The 22,932-nt window shown below is 40.0% G+C and overlaps 1 protein-coding gene across 2 annotated transcripts in view; it reads right to left on the bottom strand.

Annotated features, from left to right (window-relative positions):
- Positions 1-22,932, bottom strand: part of LOC104594775 (tRNA ligase 1) — a 160,968-nt gene that overhangs the window by 14,530 nt on the left and 123,506 nt on the right. For both annotated transcript variants that reach the window (XR_016082738.1, XM_010255245.3), the window contains exon 21: positions 3,650-3,726. Coding sequence is in view for 1 of the 2 variants with exons in the window: in XM_010255245.3 (XP_010253547.1) it covers positions 3,650-3,726 (77 nt within the window). In the remaining variant the exon portion in view is untranslated. The remainder of the gene's footprint in view (positions 1-3,649; positions 3,727-22,932) is intronic.

Genomic DNA, 22,932 nt, shown 5'->3' with positions numbered 1-22,932 from the left:
AGAGTGGTCATCAACAAACAATAGACAGTATTTGTACCCATCCATAGCAGGAAGATGATAAGGTCCCCAAACATTAGTATGCACAATTTCAAAAAGAGCAGAACTTCTTTTATTACTTTGTGAATAAGTTGATCTACAATGCTTTTCCAACTCACAACACTCACACTTCAGACTGGACACTTGGATTGACTCAAAAAAATTAGGAAAAAGACTCCTTAAAGACCCAAAAGAAAGATGACCCAATCGATTATGCCAAAGCATAATCTGACTCACAGACTATGACACAAAAGACTTCCCATCTTCTTTCCTCTTCCCAAGTGGATGTTCAAGCAAGTAGATCCCATTCGTCTCACGACCAATCCCAATCACCTTCCTTGTAGCCAGATCCTGGAAAACATAATGATCAGGGAAAAAGGTTACTGAACAGTTCTGGTGTTTAGTGATAATACTAACAGAAAGTAGATTAGTGCTTAGTTTAGGAACATGCAAAAACTGAAATAGGGACAAGAGAGCCATTAGCAATAGACATTTTGTCTCTTCCAGAGGACAGGCAATAGGTGTGAAATAATGAAGATAAACTGGTCATATGATCAGATGCACCTGAATCAATAATCCAAAAATGGCTAGTGTTACCTGGGGTAGAGGCATGATAGGCAGAGGCCCTAGTACCTGATTGGGCAAAAGCAGAGGTGGAAGTAGTATGAGACTGTCCAGAGCCACCAACTTCACTCTCCAGCCGAGGCCCTTTTCTCCTCTTCATTTTCTGGTGTATTCTTCTTACTAGACAGGTCTGAACCTTCTTGGTTTCAGACAACTCTAGATGCTGAGGATTTATATCCATTAGAAAGAGTGATAAGCAGGAGAAGACAAAGGAGTTATGTGAGAAAAGTGGATGAAGTACCTTATATGTGAGTGATAGCTCCTAAGTCAATGACCCATGGGGATGATGAGGTAGAAAGAAGGAAAGTGGAGTCAATGCCTGATGTCTGGGCAAGAATAGCAGTGGAAGAAGATGAAGGGGAAAACAATCGATTATACTCTTCATTAAAAATAATTATCATCACCCCTTTTGGCTGATTACTCTTCCTTAGAAATAGTCATTGTCCCCCCTTCTAGCTAATTGTTTGTAGCAATGATCTGTGATTGGGATTGAGACATATTATCCTAATAGGTGACTTGGTTGGCATAACTTCCTGGTTTCTTCAACAAATGGCAATACTCATATGTCCCTCACGATGGTAGTGTGAGCAAAACCGAACCCCATACAAATCTCTATAGTAGCCAATTGTACATCCTTCCAATCCACAATGAGTGCAAAACTTAACATTACCACTCCTGCCTCGTCCACAGCCACCTCTACCAGCTGGAAATCTAGGAGGACCACAACCACCATTTCCACGTCCTCCTCCATAAGTACCACAACCACGTCCACTACTTCTAGATACAACAACTGTTGCTTGATCAAATGATTGGGTGGATTCAGATAGCTTGGCCCTTTGAAGTCTAGAACATACATCCTCCAAGTCAGGTAACTCTGGACTTCCCAAAACCTAAGCTCTCACTGATTCATACTCAGGTTTGATCCATGAAAGAAACTTAGCTACATATAATTCTTTTCTCTACTCCTGCATAACTGTAACATCACTGGTGATAAGTTGGTATATATTGAGCTCCTCACTTCTTCCCAAATCTGTTTTGAAGTATCAAGAGTGCTGCTGATTTTTGTTTCCATGGAATTCCACAGCCAAGTTTTAATTTGTGCATCTTCCTGTAACCACTCCAAATACTTGGAATTACAGTCCTGGGTTTCTTATCAATAAGATACTTCAATTTCCCAATAGCTGTGAGTGACACTTGTACAGTTTTTGTCCAAACAGCATAGTTTGCACTTCCATTCAACTTGATAGTAGTCAACATAAAGGTTGTGGGGGCCATAACACTTGATTTTACCTCCATTCTATCTCACTTTTCTAAGAAGGATGAGATCACCACTAGATTTTACCAACCTGATCACTCTCACAGTCACAAATCACATGTCGTGTCACTATTAAACACTTCACAGCATCAATCACCTTTCTAAATCATCACAGCATCAGTCACTAGTCCAAAAAAATCACTCTGCAGCATTCCATCTTGGTTTTGACCCACTAGAAGGACACACACTTCACTATTCACCTATCACAACAGCTGTGATGGTTAAAACCATCTTTAATCACCAAGAAAACTTTCTAAATCTGGTCTGATCCCCTGTAGCAGTGAGTACCAGTCCCCAAAAAGAAACCCTAGGTAGATCGACTATGAAAAGAATCCCTAACAGACCTCTTTCACGTTTCCTGCTCTGATACCATGTAAGATATGGTATTACAGAGGCACTAAACAACAAGGAACAGTGCTGAAAAGAGAAAGAAAGAAAGAGAGAAGAGAAGAGAAGAGAACCACCAAACTGTTTTGAGAGAGATTAGAATGTCTTAATCTCCTCTTAACGGCCCAGCTTTATGTTAACTTTAAATTATGGATAGACTTAAAAGTATGTCCTTCTTTATGAAAAACAGTGGACCCTAAGATAGAATTACTTAACTACCCTAATGCCCATGTATACCCAAAATAATGTTCTTTCAGTACTTTCAAACCAAACACAGCCTTAGAAGATAGACTATTAAATAGGTTGTGAGCTCCTTAATGATTGATTGGAATGTAGGGATAATTACTATACCCCTAAATATTTTATTGTATAACTATTTTATCCACTAAACGACAAAGCAATAAACCATTTAGTTCTATTGCTATGTATTAATTCACACATTGTACCATTTATATTCATTCAGCCTACCACCTACTCATACATTTTATATTTATATGCATTAGTAAATTAGTAATCCATCTTTATATAAAACCTTTGTCAAATAAGAACAAAGAATGTAAAATAGAGATACTCAAATGCAGGTAAATTAGGTGTGCATATACACCACTGAGCCACTTATACAATTACATGTATGAACTTTCAAAATCACATTTAACAGATTGCATAAATAAAATTGGGCCAGGCTGAGCTTGACCACGCTCTGAGGTACCTAACCCAAGAATGATCTGCCCTTGTCATGGTTTACAATGGGCTTGGGTGAGACCAAACCTTTATGCAAAAATTTAGGACCAGGAAGGGTGGCCATAAATCCATGATTACCCCTATTTGGTTGTTTATTTCTGCAGCTATTGAACAGGATCATCTTTCTATCCAACAATAATTCATAGATACACATTTTTCATAAGAGCCACTCAACATACACCATATGATTTTTTGTAGTGGGATTTATTTATTTCTTTCTCTTCATTTCATTTATCAATACAACTTATCCTTATAAAAACATGCCATGAATATGAAAATATATATGACACATATGTATTAATCTACTCTTGCAGGTTGCAAGTTATACTTGATAGTAGATATTGATAACACATAGAGCTTTCATTAACATATTAATAGCTAATAGAAACCAATAAACCATGAAATCAAATGGGTGCCTCAGAATGTTATAAGACATTAAAAGGTCATTTGATTGTAAAATATTTATTACAAAAACATTTATTGTGTACAAGTGCTTACTAAAGTTTAAGATTACAAAAGCGGAAAAAAGTTGAGATAAATACATACTGGATGATTAACTCTTTGAAGTACACGGAACATGAAAACAGCTAGTGCATCAAGTGAATAGGGATTTGAATAATTTCCTGCATGTTTCAAATAAAAAGGAACAGAAACATTTAAGAAAAAAACCCAACAGAGAATAAACATTGAATCAGTTGTACAATCTAGGTAATTTGGGTTTGTTGCTTCTCAGTGTTTTGGAAATAGTTTTGCTACTCAGGGGGTTCCAGTCATTTTTGAAAATGAGAAGGTCAGTGATGTATTCTTCTACTCCACTAATAATACTGAAACCATAGCCTGCACTGCAACTACAGTTTAGAATAAAGAACTGGCAAAGTAAGGGGGCATTCTACAACATGAATGTTTTGTTAGGGGTGTCCATGAAAAACCAAAAAACCGAACCACAAAATGCGGTTAACCGAACCGATAGGTTCGGTTTTGGTTTGGAATTTTTGAAAAACCGAAGGACCGGTTCGGTTTTTGGCTAACCTACAAAAAAATTGGCGGTTAACCGAATTGACCGGTATATATATTTTATGTATATTTTATATATATTTTTAATATATGCCACATATTTTCTATATATTATATAAACATATTCATTATATATAAATAAATACTTATATTATATTTATAAATATATTATATATTTTAAAAATATTTATAATATATTATGTTTCATTTATTATTTATAATATAATATTATACTGTCGGTAAATTAAGAAAGTTTGGATTTGATTGATTAGAGATTTGAATAAATTTAGGAAAGTCATATCCTAGGATTAAGGGAAAGATTTAGTCAATCCCTGATTGCGAGAGATTCTAGGGGTTTGTCTTTCCTATCTTTTCTTATTTAAGTTGTATGCTCAATATGTTAGTTGAAAAACAGCCCACTTGATGTATGGAACTGTTTGATATTAGATGCAAACCAGAAAATGAACAAACAAGAGAGGAAGAGAAGAGAGAGCTGGTGGCAATGAGTGTTAGAGAGTAAGAGGTTCGAACTTAACCCATCTCTAACACTCTAAACATCTTATTAATAAGTTAATCTTTTACAAACAGAGAGGCCCTTGAGTGAGTAGGAAAATACAAAAAACAGACTATTACAGAGTATGGGCCCAGAATAAGGCCCACAACAGAGAGAAACATAGCATAACATAAAATGACAGTCTATGGGCCATTCGGCCCATCTTCTCTACACTCCCCCTCAAGCTGAGCATAGATGTTAATCATGCCCAGCTTGCCAGTGTCATGTTGAAGCCTTGCCTTGGAAATGCCCTTGGTGAGAAAATCTGCCAATTGTCCTTCAGAAGTAATGAATGGAAGACACACTTCACCGGAGGAGACTCTTTCACGAATAAAGTGTCTATCAACCTCAATATGTTTGGTTCTATCATGTTGTACCGGGTTGTGAGCAATGTTGATGGCAGCCTGATTATCACAGTACAACATCATGGGTTTGTCATGATCTACCCCAAGTTCTTCCATTAAGGACCTTAGCCGCAACAATTCCGAGACTCCATGTGCCATGGCTCTATATTCTGCTTCTGCGGAGGATCGAGCTACAATTGTTTGTTTCTTACTCCTCCAAGAGACAACATTACCAGCCACCAGACTGCAATACCCTGAAGTAGATCTTCTATCATCAATATTTCCAGCCCAATCAGCATCAGTATAGGCTTCAAGTTTCAGATGACCATGTTTGGCAAATAGAATTCCTTTTCCTGGAGAGCCTTTCAGATAGCACAAAATCCGTTCTGCTGCTGCCATATGGGTATCTCTAGGAGCATGCATGAACTGGCTAATGCAACTGACAGCATACGCAATATCTGGCCTAGTCATGCACAGGTACAAAAGCTTCCCAAGAAGTCTCTGGAAGACCCCTTTGTCTTCCAACAAAGTTCCATCCGAAGCTGAAAGTTTGTGACTCATATCAATAGGAGTTGCAGCTGGTCTTGCACCCAATTTGCCAGTTTCAGACAACAAATCAAGGACATATTTCCTCTGGGAAATAAGAATCCCATCCCTGGATCTGGCAACTTCTATGCCAAGGAAATATCTCAACTCCCCCAGATCCTTAATCTCAAATTCTGTACGGAGGAAAGACTTAAGGCCCAAAATGCCTGAGGCATCATCACCAGTCACTATAATGTCATCAACATATACAATGAGATGCACTGCTAGAGACCCACTTTTCTTCACAAAAAGAGTATGATCTGACTGTGTCTGAACATAGCCAAATTTAACAAGTGCAGCTCTAAATCTCTCAAACCAGGCTCTAGGAGATTGTTTTAGGCCATAAAGAGATTTCTTCAGTTTACATACCTTTCCTTGCATATCTTTCCCATACATTCCTGGAGGAAGACACATGTAGACCTCCTCATGTAAGTCACCATTCAGAAATGCATTCTTTACATCTAACTGATAGAGAGGCCAATCAAAGTGAGCTGCCAGAGACAAAAGAACCCTCACAGATGTCATCTTAGCAACAGGGGCAAAAGTTTCCAGATAGTCAATCCCATATGTCTGTGTGTAGCCCTTTGCAACAAGTCTGGCCTTGTACCTCTCAATAGTCCCATCTGCCCTGTATTTAATGGTAAAAACCCACTTGCATCCAACTGGATCCTTCCCTTTAGGCAAATCCACCACCTCCCAAGTACCATTTTCATGTAGAGCATCCATTTCAGCCTGCATGGCATCTCTCCATTCTGGAATCCCAAGAGCTTCTGATACAGACCTAGGAATGGGGTTAGAAGCAACTGAAGAGAGGTAGGCACAATATGAAGGGGAAAGTAGGTCGTAAGAAAGGTGTTTGGAAATGCAGTGTGCAGTACACTTCCGCTTTCCTTTCCTAACAGCAATGGGGACATCAAGATCTGGGAAGGAGGATTCCAAGGGAGCTGAAGCAATACCTGTTATCTCATCTGTGATTGGGAGGGTATGAGCCTCATTTGTTGTAAGGGAAACCACTTGCTCATTCCTGGATCTCTGCCTTTGATACACTTTGGGATTATGGGTAGGACGAGGAGGTAAAGAGATAGGAGCACTAAGACAAGAAGAATGAAGTGGCTGATCCTCCTTTGATTCATTTTGGGAGGATACAGATTTGTCAAGAGACTGAACTGGGACAGGAAGGGGAAGAGCAAAAACTTGTGACAGACTCTCCCCCTGTTGACAATGTCCTTCCTGAGAGGAACCATAAAAAGGAAAAAGTTCATCAAAGGTAACACCCATAGAGACATGTCTGGTGCCAGTCTTTGGATCAAAACAACAATAACCCTTTTGTGTGGGGGAGTAACCAAGGAAGATGCATTTGTGGGCTTTTGGTTCAAACTTGTGTCTCTGCACACTTGGAATGTGTACATAACAGGTACAACCAAACACACGAAGAGGAATTGGGAAGAGATCCTTATCTGGATGAAGAAGACTGAAGGGGGATTTAAACCCTAAAACCCTGGATGGCATACGGTTTATTAGATAGGTAGCAATAAGTACAACATCACCCCAAAATCTTGTGGGAACATGTGAGGCAAATAAAAGGCTCCTTGCAACCTCAACAATATGTCTATTTTTCCTCTCAGCAACTCCATTTTGTTCAGGGGTTCTAACACAGGAGCTTTGATGAATAACCCCCATGTCAGAGAGATACAAGGATAAGCTCTTCTCAAAATACTCTTTTGCATTGTCGGATCTGAAAACCTTAATTCTGGTACCAAATTGAGTTAAAACAAGCTCATGAAATTGCCTCACAAGTCTCGGGACTTCGTCTCGGGATTTCATTAAGTATATCCAAGTGAATCTAGAAAAGTCATCAATAAACAGGATAAAGTATTTGTAGCCCCCCATAGAGGGTAAGTGGTAAGGCCCCCACACATCAGAGTGTACAATATGAAAAAGAAAAGAGGATCTTTTATTGCTCACAGGGTAATTTTTTTTACAATGCTTTGACAACTGACATGACTCACAATTGAGACTGGACACACTGACTCCCTTAAACAGTTTGGGAAACAAATGACTTAAAGCAGAAAAAGGTAAATGACCCAACCGACAATGACTCAACATAATTTGACTGACAGACTCTGAAGAAGTAGAACCAAAAGCAACATTCTTGGGATGATCAAAGCATTGGCCAGGGGTGTCAAGCAAGTATATTCCATTCGCTTCATGGCCACTCCCAATCACCTTCCGAGACTTCAGGTCCTGAAACACACAGTGAGAAGGGAAAAAGGTTACACAACAATCCAATGACTTGGTCAAGCTACTTACAGATAACAAGTTGGTATTTAACTTAGGTACATGAAGAGTGGAAGATAAAAGTAAAGAGTCTGTAGGCTTGACAGTTCCCTTGCCAGAAATGGGGGCAAGAGAACCATCAGCTAAGGTGATTTTGTCACGACCAGGAAGCAAATCATATGACACAAACAAAGTGGAATGGTTGGTCATGTGATCAGAAGCACCTGAGTCAATGATCCAAGGGGTCTTGGGATTACCTGAGGTAGATGCATGGTTAGCAGAAGCCCTTATACCTGAGTGAGCAAATGCAGTGGTGGCTGGACTTCCAGAAGGGTTGGATGATGAAGTTACACCTTCAAGCTAGCTGATCATCCTTCCAAACTTCTCATATTCAGCTTTCATGGCTGCCAATTGTGCACTTGCAGACTCAAACTTTGTATCTGTACTTGTGGCAGTATGTGCACTTCCTGTCTTTCTATTGTCATTCTTCTTCTGAAATCGGATAGGAACAAGACTGGGATGCAATTTCCAGCACTTGTCCTTGGTGTGTTTCGGCTTCTTGCAATATTCACACACCACCTCCTTTCCTGTGCCATTGGGAGCTCCTGTAACCCCTTTGGGTTTGATTCCCATATTTGCAAAATGATCATTGATACTGACCCCTTGAACCTGCACTTTCCTCCTACTTTCCTCACTGCTGACCAAAGCATATGCTTGAGACAATGAAACATCTTCCTTGGACAGGATGTTTTGCTTTGTAATGTCATATTCAGAATTGAGCCCTGTCAAGAACTCAAAGACCCTATTCCTTTCAACCAATTTCCTATATGTTTCAGCATCCTTAGGGGTATCCCATGTCACGACCTCTATCAAATCAATTTCTTGCCATATAGATTTTAGGGCTGAGAAGTATGCTGCAAGTGACTTCTCCCCCTGTCTTAGAATCTTCACATCACTTCTCAGTTTGTAAGCTCTGGCAACATTCAACTTCTGGGAGTAAGTTTCTGCAACACTATCCCAGATTTCTTTAGCCGAGTTCATCCACAAGTAATGTTGGCTAATCTGTGGCTGCATTGAGTTCACAAGCCACCCAATCACTGTGTAATTCTCCTGCACCCATTTCTCATAAGAGGGATCCTCCTCTGGGGGAGCTTTCTTGCTCCCAGAGATAAACCCCCACTTTCCTCTACTGCAAATATGAATTTTTACGGATTGTGACCAGGCCAAATAATTGGTTCCATCCAATTTAACTGTAGTTACAGCCAACAAGGAATCAGTTGTAGTTCCCAAATTATGTCCATATTCAGCAGTGCTCTTGTTCTCAATTTCTGAGAAGTCCATTATGTAACAGCTTCAATTAGGGTTTTGGCAGGCCTTTAAAAGTGATCTGATTTCAAAGAACTCAGATTGAGTTGAAATAGTAGCAAACAAAACCACTCACAAACTCAGTTCAGAACTGACAGCCGTGAGAACCAAGTTCGGTGGCAGCACTTTCAAAGGGGAGAAACCCTGATTCAGCCTTCAAGGAACAATCAGTAGGCCTCCAAACAATATGTATTCTTGGTTCCCAACAATAATTTCCCAAGGAGAACAAAGAAAACAGTCCACAGTACCTAAGAGGACCTTTTACAAACACTATGTATGCAACGGTCAACACTTCACTGTTAACAAGCAGAAATCGCTTCAAGAACACTTTGTCTAAGTCCAAGAAGCAACTGAACTAAGTAGAGGCTTGTACCACTTAATTTAGATCAGTTTTTTTTTAGCAGTTTGGAAGCCCAATAACAGCCGAGCCACACTTCCAGAATAACCCAGAAATCAGTCCAGCAACAGTGGGCCGAATGGAGGTGTTTTGAATGCTTTAACAGTCCTCCCAGATAACAAAAAATAACTCAGCAAAGAACTGAGAAAAGACTTACAGCAAGAGAGTCTCTGGTTTCAACTATAAACCAGGCCGAACACTTGTTCTCTGAGATAATTTCGAAAGTCCTTTTCTCTGATTTCAAATCAGGCCAAACAACTTGCTCTCTGATTCTTCCTGGTCACCGAACCCTTCTCCAAGTGTATAGAAACTTGGGCACCCTCCAATGACCTCCAAGAACCAGGCGGATGACTGTAAACTTTCAGCCCTAGAACCTCCTCATGTAGTTGGCTGAACTAGAACCACATGAGGGACACGCCAAGCAATGACCCGCTCTGATACCAAGTTGAAAAACAGCCCACTTGATGTATGGAACTGTTTGATATTAGATGCAAACCAGAAAATGAACAAACAAGAGAGGAAGAGAAGAGAGAGCTGGCGGCAATGAGTGTTAGAGAGTAAGAGGTTCGAACTTAACCCATCTCTAACACTCTAAACATCTTATTAATAAGTTAATCTTTTACAAATTACAGAGAGGCCCTTGAGTGAGCAAGAAAATACAAAAAACAGACTATTACAGAGTATGGGCCCAGAATAAGGCCCACAACAGAGAGAAACATAACATAACATAAAATGACAGTCTATGGGCCATTCGGCCCATTCTCTACAATGTTTTTGTATGAATAAAGAAAATTTTCTTCTGTTTCTCTCCCTCTATATTTCGCTACATGGTATCAGAGCCTTAGGGTTCGATCATGAATTTTAAGGCCGCCATGGTTGGCTCTAGTTCAGCCTCTTCGGATGCTACCAGCAGTATGACGTCTTCGAAGGGAGGTGTTCAGCCAGCGACTATCTCTTTCTGAGAATTCTCTTCAAATTACCATTCACAAATTGAATGGAAAAAATTATCTTGAATGGTCTCAGTCCGTGCGGTTGGTAATCAACGGCAAAGGGAAACTCGGCTATTTGAACGGTGAAGTGAAACCGCTAGCCACTAATGATCCAAAGTACAGGCAGTGGCGTTCCAAAAATTCGATGGTTATCGCCTGGTTGATCAACTCTATGGATCCGGTGGTTGGAAACCATTCATGTTCCTGCCGACGGCTCGCGATGTGTGGGAAGCAATTAGGGAAACCTATTCAGATTTGGACAATCATTCACAATTGTTCGAATTGAATACCCAAATGTAGAAGATGCAGCAAGGTGAATGTGAAGTAACAACTTATTATAATGAGATGATGGTTGTTTGGCAGGAGTTGGATTTATTTGAAGAAGAAGAATGGGAAAGTCCGAGTGGCAGTGCTCGATACAAAAAGAAGATAGAAAGAGGCCGGGTATTTGTTTTCTTGGCTGGTTTGAATAAAGAACTCGATGAGGTTCGGGGACGTATCTTAGGGCGAAAGCCCTTGTCGACTATAAGAGAAGTTTTTTCTGAAGTGCGTAGAGAAGAAGCACGGTGGCAAGTGATGTTGAAGAATGTTAGTGAAACAAAAACAGAGAATGAGGGGTCTGCTCTTGTGGCCCGAGGTGCAGACTTAGAAGGAGATAGACGAGGAGGAAAGCAGAGGCCTTGGTGTGACCATTGTAGAAAGTCGTGGCATACTCGGGAAGCCTGCTGGAAGTTGCATGGGAAACCGGCGGGTTGGAAGAAAAAACCAGGTAGTGACAACAAGTCGGGGGGAGATGTCTGCGCATTTCAAGTGAGCAATTCGGATCCAGGCAGCAATCATCCTCAAAATCTCTTCCTTTCACAAAGGAACAAATAGAGCACTTACATAAAATGTTTCCGTCTCAATCTTTAGGAAATTCTAACCCATCTTGTTCTCTAGCTCAGTCAGGTAATTTTTTCACTGCAGCCATTGCTTGTACCAAGTCTAATGGCTCCTGGATATTAGATTCAGGTGCCACTGATCATATGACCAGCACTTCACAATTCTTTTCTTCATATACACCCTGTGCAGGGAACCAAAAGGTTAAAATTGCAGATGGTTCCTTTGCTACTGTTGCTAGGAAAGAAACAATGTCTATTTCTCCTTCTCTAAACCTTAAAGATGTTCTGCATGTTCCTAACCTATCATACAATCTCTTGTCTGTCAGTAAACTAAGCCTTGATCATAATTGTCGAATTAATTTTTGGTCTTCTCGTTGTGAAATTCAGGATTTAACCTCGGGGGAGATGATTGGGGGTGCTAAACAGGATGGTGGCCTCTACCTCTTTAATAAAGGATCAACCTTTGGAAGGCAAGACCGACAGACTTGTTTCAATTTTGTTTCTGTTTCTAGTGACAGTGAAATTTTGTTATGACAATCGATTAGGACATCCTAGCTTTCAATATTTAAAGCATTTATTTCCCAAGTTATTCATGAATAAAAATTATTCAGTTTTCCAGTGTGAATCTTGTGAATTAGCAAAACATCATCATGCTGTTTTTCCGTCTCAACCATATAAACAAAGTCAAAACCATTTAGCATGATTCACAGTGATGTTTAGGGTCCTTCTAGAGTGACAACTCTTTCTGGAAAACGTTGGTTCATTACTTTTATTGATGATCATACTAGGGTCACTTGGGTTTTCCTTTTAAAAGAGAAATCTGATGCTGAAATTATGTTCAAAAATTTCTATAACATGGTTCAAACACAATTTCAGACTCAGATTAAAATTTTTCGAAGTGATAATGGAAAGGAATTTTTTAACAATGTGTTAGGAAATTTTTTTGCTGAAAAAGGAATTGTACACCAAAGTTCGTGTAATAATACACCTCAACAAAACAGGGTGGCTGAAAGGAAAAACAAACATCTCCTTGAAGTTGTTAGAGCTCTAAGTTTTAAAACTAAGGTTCCTAAGTATCTTTGGGGAGAAGCCGTTTTAACAACCACTTATTTGATTAATAGATTGCCTACATGAATTTTGGATTTTAAAACACTCATACAGGTTTTTAATGACTGTTTTCCAAACTCTTGGCTAGTGACAAACATTCCTTTAAAAAATTTTGGAAGTGTGGCTTTTGTTCATAACCATGATCCTAAATGTTCAAAAATTGATCCAAAAGCACATAAATGTATTTTTGTAGGCTATCCCACTAATCAGAGAGGTTACAAATGCTTTGATCCAGTTTTGAAAAAGATGTTTGTGTCTATGCATGTCACCTTCTTTAAAGGAACCTCGTACTACAGCAACTCCCATCTTCAGGGGGAGAGCAACACTAGTAAAGATGGTTTTTTAGATGGTTCTGATTTAATGTTTGAATTTGTCCATAATGATGTTCCTCACAACTGATCACTGAAAGAAAGTGAAGCAGAAAATACAAAATTAGTGGAAACAAATGAATTAAATATTGAAAATGTTGAGTTTACCAATGAACAATGCCATCTCAAAATGAAAAAGCTAAAACAACAGAGATGCGTGCGAAACGGTATAAAGGCCTTGTATATTCAAAGGAATATCTAGCACAGAAAAGGAGAGGCACTATTCCACAACATCAACAAGAATCTAATCAGAGGTTGAATCGTGATGATTCTTCAAAAGTTCTTGAAAATATTCCTCCAGGTAATTTTGAGTCAAACTCTTCTAGTCAGCTTGATCTTCCCATTGCTCTTAGGAAAGGTGTTAGGTTTTGTACAAAACATCCTCTGTCAAATTTTGTATCTTACAAAAACATTTCACCTTCATATTGTGCCTTTATTTCACAAGTGTCTAGTGTATCCATTCCTAACAGTATCCAGGAGGCTCTAAATGTTCCTGAGTGGAAAGAAGCTATTTTTGAGGAGATGAGAGCTTTGGAAAAGTGGATTTGCCGGATGGGAAGACAGTTGTTGGTTGTAAATGGGTGTTTACTCTGAAGTACAACTCAGATGGATCCTTGGAGAGATACAAAGCTCGCCTAGTAACTAAAGGCTTTACTTAGACATATGGAGTGGACTACTCTGAGAACTTTTCTCCAGTGGCGAAGCTAAATACAGTTCGAGTACTCTTATCTGTTGCAGCTAATCTTGATTGGCCACTGAGTTAGCTGGATGTAAAGAATGCCTTTTTGAATATAGACTTGGAGGAAGAAGTATATATGGAGCCTCCACCTAGTTTCACTGAGAAGTTTGGAACTAAGGTATGCAAGCTAAAAAAGTCTCTATATGGACTTAAACAGTCTCCCACAGCCTGGTTTGAAAGATTCACAAGGTTCGTTAAAAGTCAAGGCTATGGTCAAGGACAATCTGATCATACTCTTTTCACAAAGAGATCCATCAAAGACAAGGTCTCGGTTTTGATTATCTACGTAGATGACATAATCTTGACTGGAGATGATATTGAAGAGATGAGCAGACTGAAGCAGAGCTTAGCCAAGGAATTCAAGATTAAAGACTTGGGCCAGCTAAGGTACTTTTTTGGAATGGAAGTGGCAAGATCAAAGAAGGGCATTGTGGTTTCGCAACGAAAGTATATTCTAGATCTCTTGAAAGAAACTGGAATGAGTGGTTGCAAACCTTCAGACACTCCGATAGAAGTTAATGCTAAGCTTGGAGAAGTTAAAGATGGGGTTCCAGTAGACACGGGTAGATACCAAAGGCTGGTTGGAAGATTGATTTACTTGTTGCATACACGTCCTGATGTTGCCTTCGCTGTATGCATGGTGAGTCAATTTATCCACTCTCCGTACGAAGAACATCTTGAAGCTGTGTATCAAATTCTTAGGTATCTAAAAGGCACACCAGGAAAAGGACTTTTCTTCAAGAAAAATGAGAAGAGAGGGGTTGAGGTGTATACAGATGCGGATTGGGCAGGTTCGATTATTGATAGAAGGTCAACTTCGGGGTACTGCACGTTTCTTTGGGGCAATTTAGTTACTTGGAGGAGCAAGAAGCAAAGTGTAGTTGCTAGAAGTAGTGCTAAGGCTGAATTCAGATCAATGGCTCAAGGAGTGTGTGAGGTTCTTTGGCTAAAGAGGGTTCTAGCAGATCTTAAGAGACCAATGAGTTTTCCTATGAAATTGTATTGTGATAACAAGGCAGATATCAACATTGCTCATAATCCGGTTCTACATGACAGAACGAAACATGTTGAGATTGACAGACACTTTATAAAGGAGAAGCTTGAAGAAGGAATAATTTGCACTCTGTTTGTACCAACCACGCAGCAAGTTGCAGATGTTTTGACTAAGGGCTTGTCGAGACAGCCATTTGAGCTTCAAGTTAGCAAGTTGGGCATGATAGATATCTTTGCACCAACTTGAGGGGGAGTGTCGGAAAATTAAGAAAGTTTGGATTTGATTGATTAGAGATTTGAATAAATTTAGGAAAGTCATATCCTAGGATTAAGGGAAAGATTTAGTCAACCCCTGATTGTGAGAGATTCTAGGGGTTTGTCTTTCCTATCTTTTCTTATTTAAGTTGTATGCTCAATATGTTTTTGTATGAATAACGAAAATCTTCTTCTGTTTCTCTCCCTCTATATTTTTCTACATATACATATAATTATATAATATATATTATAAATATAAAAAACCAAAAAATCGAAGAACCAAGGTTAACCGGTGGTACCAGTTCAGTTTCGGCTTGGAGAAATGGAAAAACCGGTACCACCGGTTCGGTTTGCAAAATATGCCCATGGTTCAGTTTGAACTGTGGACACCCCTAGTTTTTGTTTTCATTGGTTTTTGGAATTGCCACATCATTTGTTTCCTTCACCTTCTGCACCTACTTCAATCGAAGGTAATTCTTCTAGAGTTATTACCGAGGAAAAGATGTGGCAACTAGTATCTTCAGCCATTTCTTTAGCTTTCTCTACTATTGGTCTATCTGGTGAGTCTTCTCTTTATTGTCTACACCTAGTCATCTGTGGGTAATTGACTTTGGTGCCTCCAATCATATGATGTTGGCATACTTTGGTCAGTATTTTAAACCTAAATCCTTGAATAGACATATCATTACAGCCAATGATGAGAAACTTGAGATTCTTGGTTACAATGACTTGAATTTACATCTCCTTCTTCTCAGTTTTCTCTTCCTAAAACCCTTTTTGTCCCAAAACTTACTACTAATTTGATTTCTGTTGGTCAGTTCATAGAGGATGGTAATATGGCTTTTTTTCTCATGATGGATGTTTTATCTAAGACTAGCAAACTGGGATGATGAAGGGGAAGGGGCGTAGACTAGGTTGGCTATTCGCTTTGGAGTTTGAGAAATCAAGACTTCACTTACTTCTTCATGTTTACTTTCTACTACTCCTAATAGTGAACTTGTTTGTAGAAATAACGAGTTTTATGTTTGGCATAGGTGCCTAGGTCACCCTTATGTTAAAAGACTTGAATCTTTATTTCATCCTGGTTGTTTGTCTTCTACAAATACTTATTTGGCCAATATTAATAAATCTTGCATTACATGTGGTGTGAGTAAGTGTCATGCTTTACCTTTTCCATCTGTTGCTGCACATTCTTCTATTCCTTTTAAGTTAATTTACAGTAATGTTTGGTCGTCTCCTGTACCCTCAAGTTTGGGATACCGATACTTTGTTATATTTGTCTTCCTTGAAAATGTTTCTTTCTTTGTTGATACTGTTAAACTTCCTGCACTTTCTTCGTCGACCCTTTTGCAATCTCTTCGCCAGTATGCAAGGAAGTGAATGGTTGCTCCAACACCTACTCCTCTGGTCCCTTCTCCACCAGCTCAAGGTTCTTCTCCTCCTCTTGATACTGTAAGGATTGCTACATAGCCTCCCTCCTCTGCTTGTGTTTTATTCTCTTCTACTCCTCTACATTGTTCTTCTCGTATTTCTAGACCCCCTGACCACAATGGTTTTCCCTCCGAGATTCAAGCACTTACAAAGAATGATACTTGGGATCTTGTTACAATGCCCCCATATGGCTTAATTATTAGCAGCTTATGGGTTTTTCCATCAAGCTGAAGTCAAATGGTAGTCTTGACAGATACAAAGCCTGCCTACTTGCACAGGGGTACAAGTAGGAGTATGGGATTGATTATGGGGAAACATTTACACCAGTTGCAAGGATGAATACAATATACTTAATCTTGGCTATCTTAGTAGCAAAACAATGGGACATCCATCAAATGGGTGTCAAGAATGCTTCCTACATGGTCACTTTAAGGAAACTGTGTTTATGAGACCTCCGTCTATATATTGTGATGATCCTACTTTGGTTTGTCGTCTTAAGAGGTTTCTTTATGGACTCAAACAGGAACCTTGGGATTGGTTTGATAGGTTCCGTTCTGTCATTACTCATTATAGAGGTTGGATTAATACAAAGCCCCTCTAATTATTTTCTCTTCATTCTAAAGTAGACTTAGGGAATCACTCTTCTTCTTCTTCTATATGTTGATGATATACTCATTCCAGGCGGTAACCATGATGGTATTACTCAACTCAAGAATCTCTTGAGTCAATTGTTCAAGATGAAGGATCTTAGTCCTTTGACCTACTTTTTAGGGCTAGAAGTTACTCGTTACTATCAAGGATATTTTGTAAATCAGAAAAAAAACTATGCTATGGACTTGATTCAGTTGGCTTGCTTCACCTATGAAAAATAAGTGGATACTCCTCTTGAGATATACCTCAAACTATCTAAGGATGATGGTGATCCTCTTCATGATGCTACCCTATATTGACAACTTGTTGGTAGTTTGATCCATCTCGTCATGACAAGGCCTGGTATCTCTTATGCAATTCAAGTTGTCAGCCAATTTATCTCTTCTCCTAGACAACCACACATGTCAGAAGTCCTCCAGATTATTTGATATGTCAGGGGTACTCTATCTCATGGACTTCTTTTCTTATCATCATCATCTCTGAATTTGGTAGCTTATGCTAATGTAGGCTGGGCTGGATGCCCAGACACTAGAAGATCCACCATGGGTTGGTGTGTATGCTTGGGTAACTTTCTTATTTCCTAGAAGTGCAAGAAACAATAGACTGTTTCCAAGTCCTCCACCAAGTCAAAGTATTGAGCTATGTCATTAGTTTGTAATGAAATTGTGTGTCCTCGGGCTCTCCTCAGTGACATACTGACATTCACATTCAGATTCCTTTTCTTATTCCCATCCATGCAGATAATGTCAATGCCATAAAGATCACCTCTAATCTTGTCTTTCATGATGCACTAAACACATAGAAGTTGATTGCCATTACATCAGGAGATTAGTATCTTGCTAGCATTATTACTCTTCCCCACATTTCGTCTGGTCTTCAACTTGCTAATATTTTCATGAAGGCTATGACCTGTCCTTGCCATAAGTTCTTAGTTGACAAATTGATGCTTCTACCTTGACATCAATTTGAGAGGGGTGTAGAGATACTATGGCTTGACTTGGGTGGGATCACCAATTTATCTTGTAACTTATGTACAATATCATTTGTTCATTCTTTGTTTACATAGTCTTTCCTTTTGTGTTTAAGAAGGGCACTGTTGAGCAAGGGCAAGAGAAGAGAGGAGGAAGAGAGGAAGAGAAGAGAGGAAGAGAAGAGAGGAGAGGTGAGAGGACTGAAAGCCCCAAAAGAATACTGCAGGCGTGTGCAGTAGTTATTATTTATACTAGTCAGGTCGTACAACATAAAATATGGGAAAATTACAACAGTACCCTTGCGGTACTAAACCTGTGTACAACAACATCTGTCAACACTCCCCCTCAAGTTGGAGCATAGATATCAATCATGCCCAACTTGTCACAGAGATCATGATGTCTGGAGTGGTTTAGCCCTTTTGTAAAGATGTCTGCAAGTTGGTTCTCAAAGCTGACATAGGGAGTACATACTTCACCTATGATGACTTTCTCTCTGATAAAATGCTTGTCAACTTCGATGTGTTTTGTTCTATCATGTAGCACTGGATTGGCAGCAATGCTTATAGCTGCTTTGTTAGCACAGAATAGAGTCATAGGTTTGTCCACTAGGAAACCCAACTCACTCAACAGATTCTTTATCCACATACCTTCAGCTACTCCGTGGGCCATAGCATGATATTCAGCTTCAGCACTGGATCTAGCCACCACGTTTTGCTTTTTATTCCTCCATGTAACAAGGTTCCCTCCTATAAAGGTGCAGTAGCCACTAGTAGACTTTCTGTCACTTTGAGATCCAACCCAATATGCATCTGTATAAACTTCAACTTTCAAATGCTCGTGCCTTTGAAGTAACAAGGCAGCACCTGGAAACTTCTTTAGATATCGGAGGATTCTCTCAGCTGCTTCAAGATGAGAGGACCTAGGTGCATGCATGAACTGACTGAGGACACCAACAACATATGCAATGTCTGGACGAGTCATAGAAAGGTATAACAATCTCCCTACAAGACTCTGAAACTGTTTCACATCCTTGAGAGGTTCACCTTGGCTGTCACCTAATTTATGGTTGGGGTCAATGGGAGAGTCAACTGGCTTCACCCCCATCTTTCCAGTGTCCTGAAGTAAATCTAGGACATATTTCCTTTGAGAAATGAAGATACCCCTTTTTGATCGGGCAACTTCAATTCCAAGGAAGTATCTGGCAAGTCCTAGATCCTTCACTTCAAACTGAGTGGCAAGAAAACCCTTCAACCTCTGAATTTCATCCTTCCAGTCACCAGTAACAATTATGTCATCTACATATACTATTAAGGCAGCAATTTTACCTTCTCCTCTTTTCACAAACAGTGTGTGATCTGATTGACATTGCTTGTATCCTTTCTGCTGAACCGCAACATGGAATCTGCTGAACCAAGCTCTTGGTGATTGTTTCAGCCCGTATAAAGACTTCTTCAATTTGCACACTTTCTGTTCATTGCCTTAAGCCAGAAAACCAGGGGGTTGAATCATGTAAACTTCCTCTTCAAGGTCGCCATTCAAGAATGCATTCTTGATGTCAAGCTGATGTAGATCCCAATCCAGATTAGCAGCAAAAGAGAAAAGAACTCTAATGGAGTTCATCTTGGCAACAGGGGCAAAAGTTTCTGCATAATCAACTCCATACACTTGAGTAAACCCCTTTGCCACTAAGCGAGCTTTATACCTCTCCACCATCCCATAAGCCCTATGCTTGATAGTGAACACCCATTTACATCCAACTGGAACCTTTCCCTTAGGAATATCAACAAGTTCCCATGTGCCATTTTTATGAAGGGCATTAATTTCTTCCTTCATGGCATTTGTCCATTCAGGTACAGAAAGAGCATCTGCCACATTCTTGGGGATAGGGACACTGTCAAGGTCATTAGCAACAGAGGAATCATTTTCAATAGAATCAGGAACATCATTGGGAGCCAAGTTACCTGAGTGGTATGATCCTCCCCCGAGGAGTTTGGTGGCACTAGAGGTATAGCTTCCGGATTCTCCACAGCTCTTGAATTTGGTTGGCCTTTGCGACGACGAGAAAAAACACGAAAAGGCGGAGGATCAGGAAGAGAAGGGAGCTGAACCAGTTTCTCCTCATGCCTACACTCCCCCTGAGGAGAAACAGGAAAAAAAGGCTCATCTTCAAAGAAAGAAACATCCATGGAGACAGAATTTTTGAGAAACAGGATCAAAACAACGGTACCCCTTTTGAGTGAAGGAGTAACCAAGAAATATGCAAGGGATAGCACAAGAATCCAATTTCCCACGGGTGGGAGAGATTTTGGACAAAGCACCAACAACCAAATACACGAGGAGGAATAGAAAGAAGGGGAGCTTTAGGAAAGAGAAGCTGATGTGGGGCTTTGTACTCTAACCAACGAGAGGGCATACGGTTTATGAGGTAAGTAGAACAAAGAACAACTTCAAGCCAAAAACGTTTGGGGACATTCATATGAAGTAGTAAACCCCGAGCCACTTCAAGGAGATGTCGGTTCTTCCGCTCGGCCACACCATTTTGTTGTGGTGTGCGGATAGAAGAGCTACGGTGAAGTGAACCATGCGAAGCAAAGAACTCCGTGAGATCACTATGAAAAAATTCTTTTGCATTGTCTGACTGAAAAATTTGGATTTCAGTCTGAAATTGAGTGAAGACCATCCGTTGGAAGTCTTGAATAATTTTTGGTACTTCCTCCCTGGTTCGCATCGGATATACCCAAGTATATCTAGAATAATCATCAATGAGGGTTATTGAGCAAAAGAAGAAGAAAAAGAAGAAGAGAAGAGGTTGTAGACTTAAGGCCTCGAAAGAACTGCTTCATGCGAGTGAAGCATTAGTATTTATACCATACTGGCCGTACAACACAAGAGGCCTACAAAATTACAAAAATACCCCTACGAGCACTAAACCTGCGTACAATACATATAATACACCTGAAACACTCCCCCTCAAGTTGGGGCATAGATATCAATCATGCCCAACTTGTCACAGAGACCTTGGTGTCTGGAATGGTTTAGCCCTTTTGTAAAGATGTCTGCTAGTTGGTCTTCAGAGCTGATGTATAGAGTGCATACTTCGCCTATGATGATTTTCTCTCTGATAAAGTGCTTGTCAACTTCAATGTGCTTTGTTCTATCATGTAGTACCAGGTTGGCAGCGATACTTATAGCTGCCTTGTTTTCACAGAGTAGAGTCATGGGTTTGTCAACTGGGAAACCCAACTCTCCCAATAGATTCTTTATCCACATACCTTCGGATACTCTGTGTGCCATTGCACGGTACTCAGCTTCAGCACTGGATCTAGCTACCACGGTTTGCTTCTTACTCCTCCAAGTAACAAGGTTCCTTCCTACAAAGGTGCAGTAACCACTAGTAGACCTTCTGTCACTTTGAGATCCAGCCCAATCCGCATCAGTGTAAATTTCAACTCTCAAATGTCCATGTTTCTGGAATAATAAGCCAACACCCGGGAACTTCTTAAGGTATTCTCTCCGCTGCTTCAAGATGAGTGGACCTAGGTGCATGCATGAACTGGCTGAGGACACCAACAACATATGCTATGTCTGGACAAGTCATAGAGAGGTACAACAATCTTCCTACAAGCCTCTGAAATTGCTTCACATCCTTAAGAGGTTCACCTTGGCTGTTACTTAACTTATGGTTGGGGTCAATGGGAGAGTCAGCTGGTTTAACCCCAATCCTTCCAATGTCCTTAAGCAAGTCTAGGACATATTTCCTTTGGGAGATGAAGATACCCTTTTTTGATCGGGCAACCTCAATTCCAAGGAAGTATTTGGCGGGTCCTAGATCTTTCACTTCGAACTGAGTGGCAAGGAAGCCCTTCAAACTTTGAATTTCATCCTTCTAGTCACCAGTAACAATTATGTCATCCACATATACTATTAGGGCAGCCATTTTACCTTCTACCCTTTTTACAAACAGTGTGTGATCTGACTGACATTGCTTGTATCCCCTCTGCTGAACTGCAGTATGAAATCTGCTAAACCAAGCTCTTGGTGATTGCTTCAGTCCATATAAAGACTTCTTTAACTTGCACACTTTCTGTTCACTTCCTTGAGCCAAAAAACCGGGGGGTTGAACCATATAAACTTCCTCTTCCAGGTCACCATTCAAGAAGGCATTCTTGATGTCGAGCTGATGTAGATCCCAATTCAGATTAGCAGCGAGAGAAAAGTACTCTAATAGAGTTCATTTTGGCAACAGGGGCAAAGGTTTCTACATAATCAACTCCATATACTTGAGTAAAACCCTTTGCCACTAAACGAGCTTTATACCTCTCCACAGTTCCATCAGCCCCATGCTTAACAGTGAACACCCATTTACATCCAACTGGATCCTTCCCTTAGGGAGATCAACAAGTTCCCACGTGCCATTCTTATGAAGAGCATCAATTTCTTCCTTCATGGCATTTGTCCATTCTGGTACTGAGAGAGCTTCTGCCACATTCTTGGGAATAGGGATACTATCAATGGAGGTAGGGAAGGCACGAAATGAAGGTGAGATGTTCTCATAGGAAACAAAGTTGGAAATGGGGTGTTTAGTGGTGCACAACCTAACACCTTTCCTGTGGGCAATTGGAAGGTCAAGATCATTAGCAACAGGGAGGTCAAGACCATCATTGGGAATCAAGTTACCTGAGTGAGTATGATCTTCCCCCGAGGAGTTTGATGGCACTTAAGGTACAACTTCTGGATTCTCCACAACACTTGAACTTGGTTGGCCTTTATGACGACGAGAAAAAACACGGAAAGGTGGAGGATCAGGAAGAGAAGAGGGAGAAGGATGTAATCTGAAGTGCTATACTCGAAGTAGCAAGGAAGAAAAGAGAATGACAGAAAAGAAGAGAATGTCGAACTGTACTAGCCA

Source organism: Nelumbo nucifera, chromosome 2 (assembly GCF_055504915.1).
Source record: "Nelumbo nucifera cultivar China Antique chromosome 2, China Antique-T2T, whole genome shotgun sequence".
Classification (NCBI taxonomy): Eukaryota; Viridiplantae; Streptophyta; class Magnoliopsida; order Proteales; family Nelumbonaceae; genus Nelumbo; species Nelumbo nucifera.
Note: the sequence above shows the minus strand (reverse complement) of the source record. Positions and strands in the feature narration are given on the sequence as shown.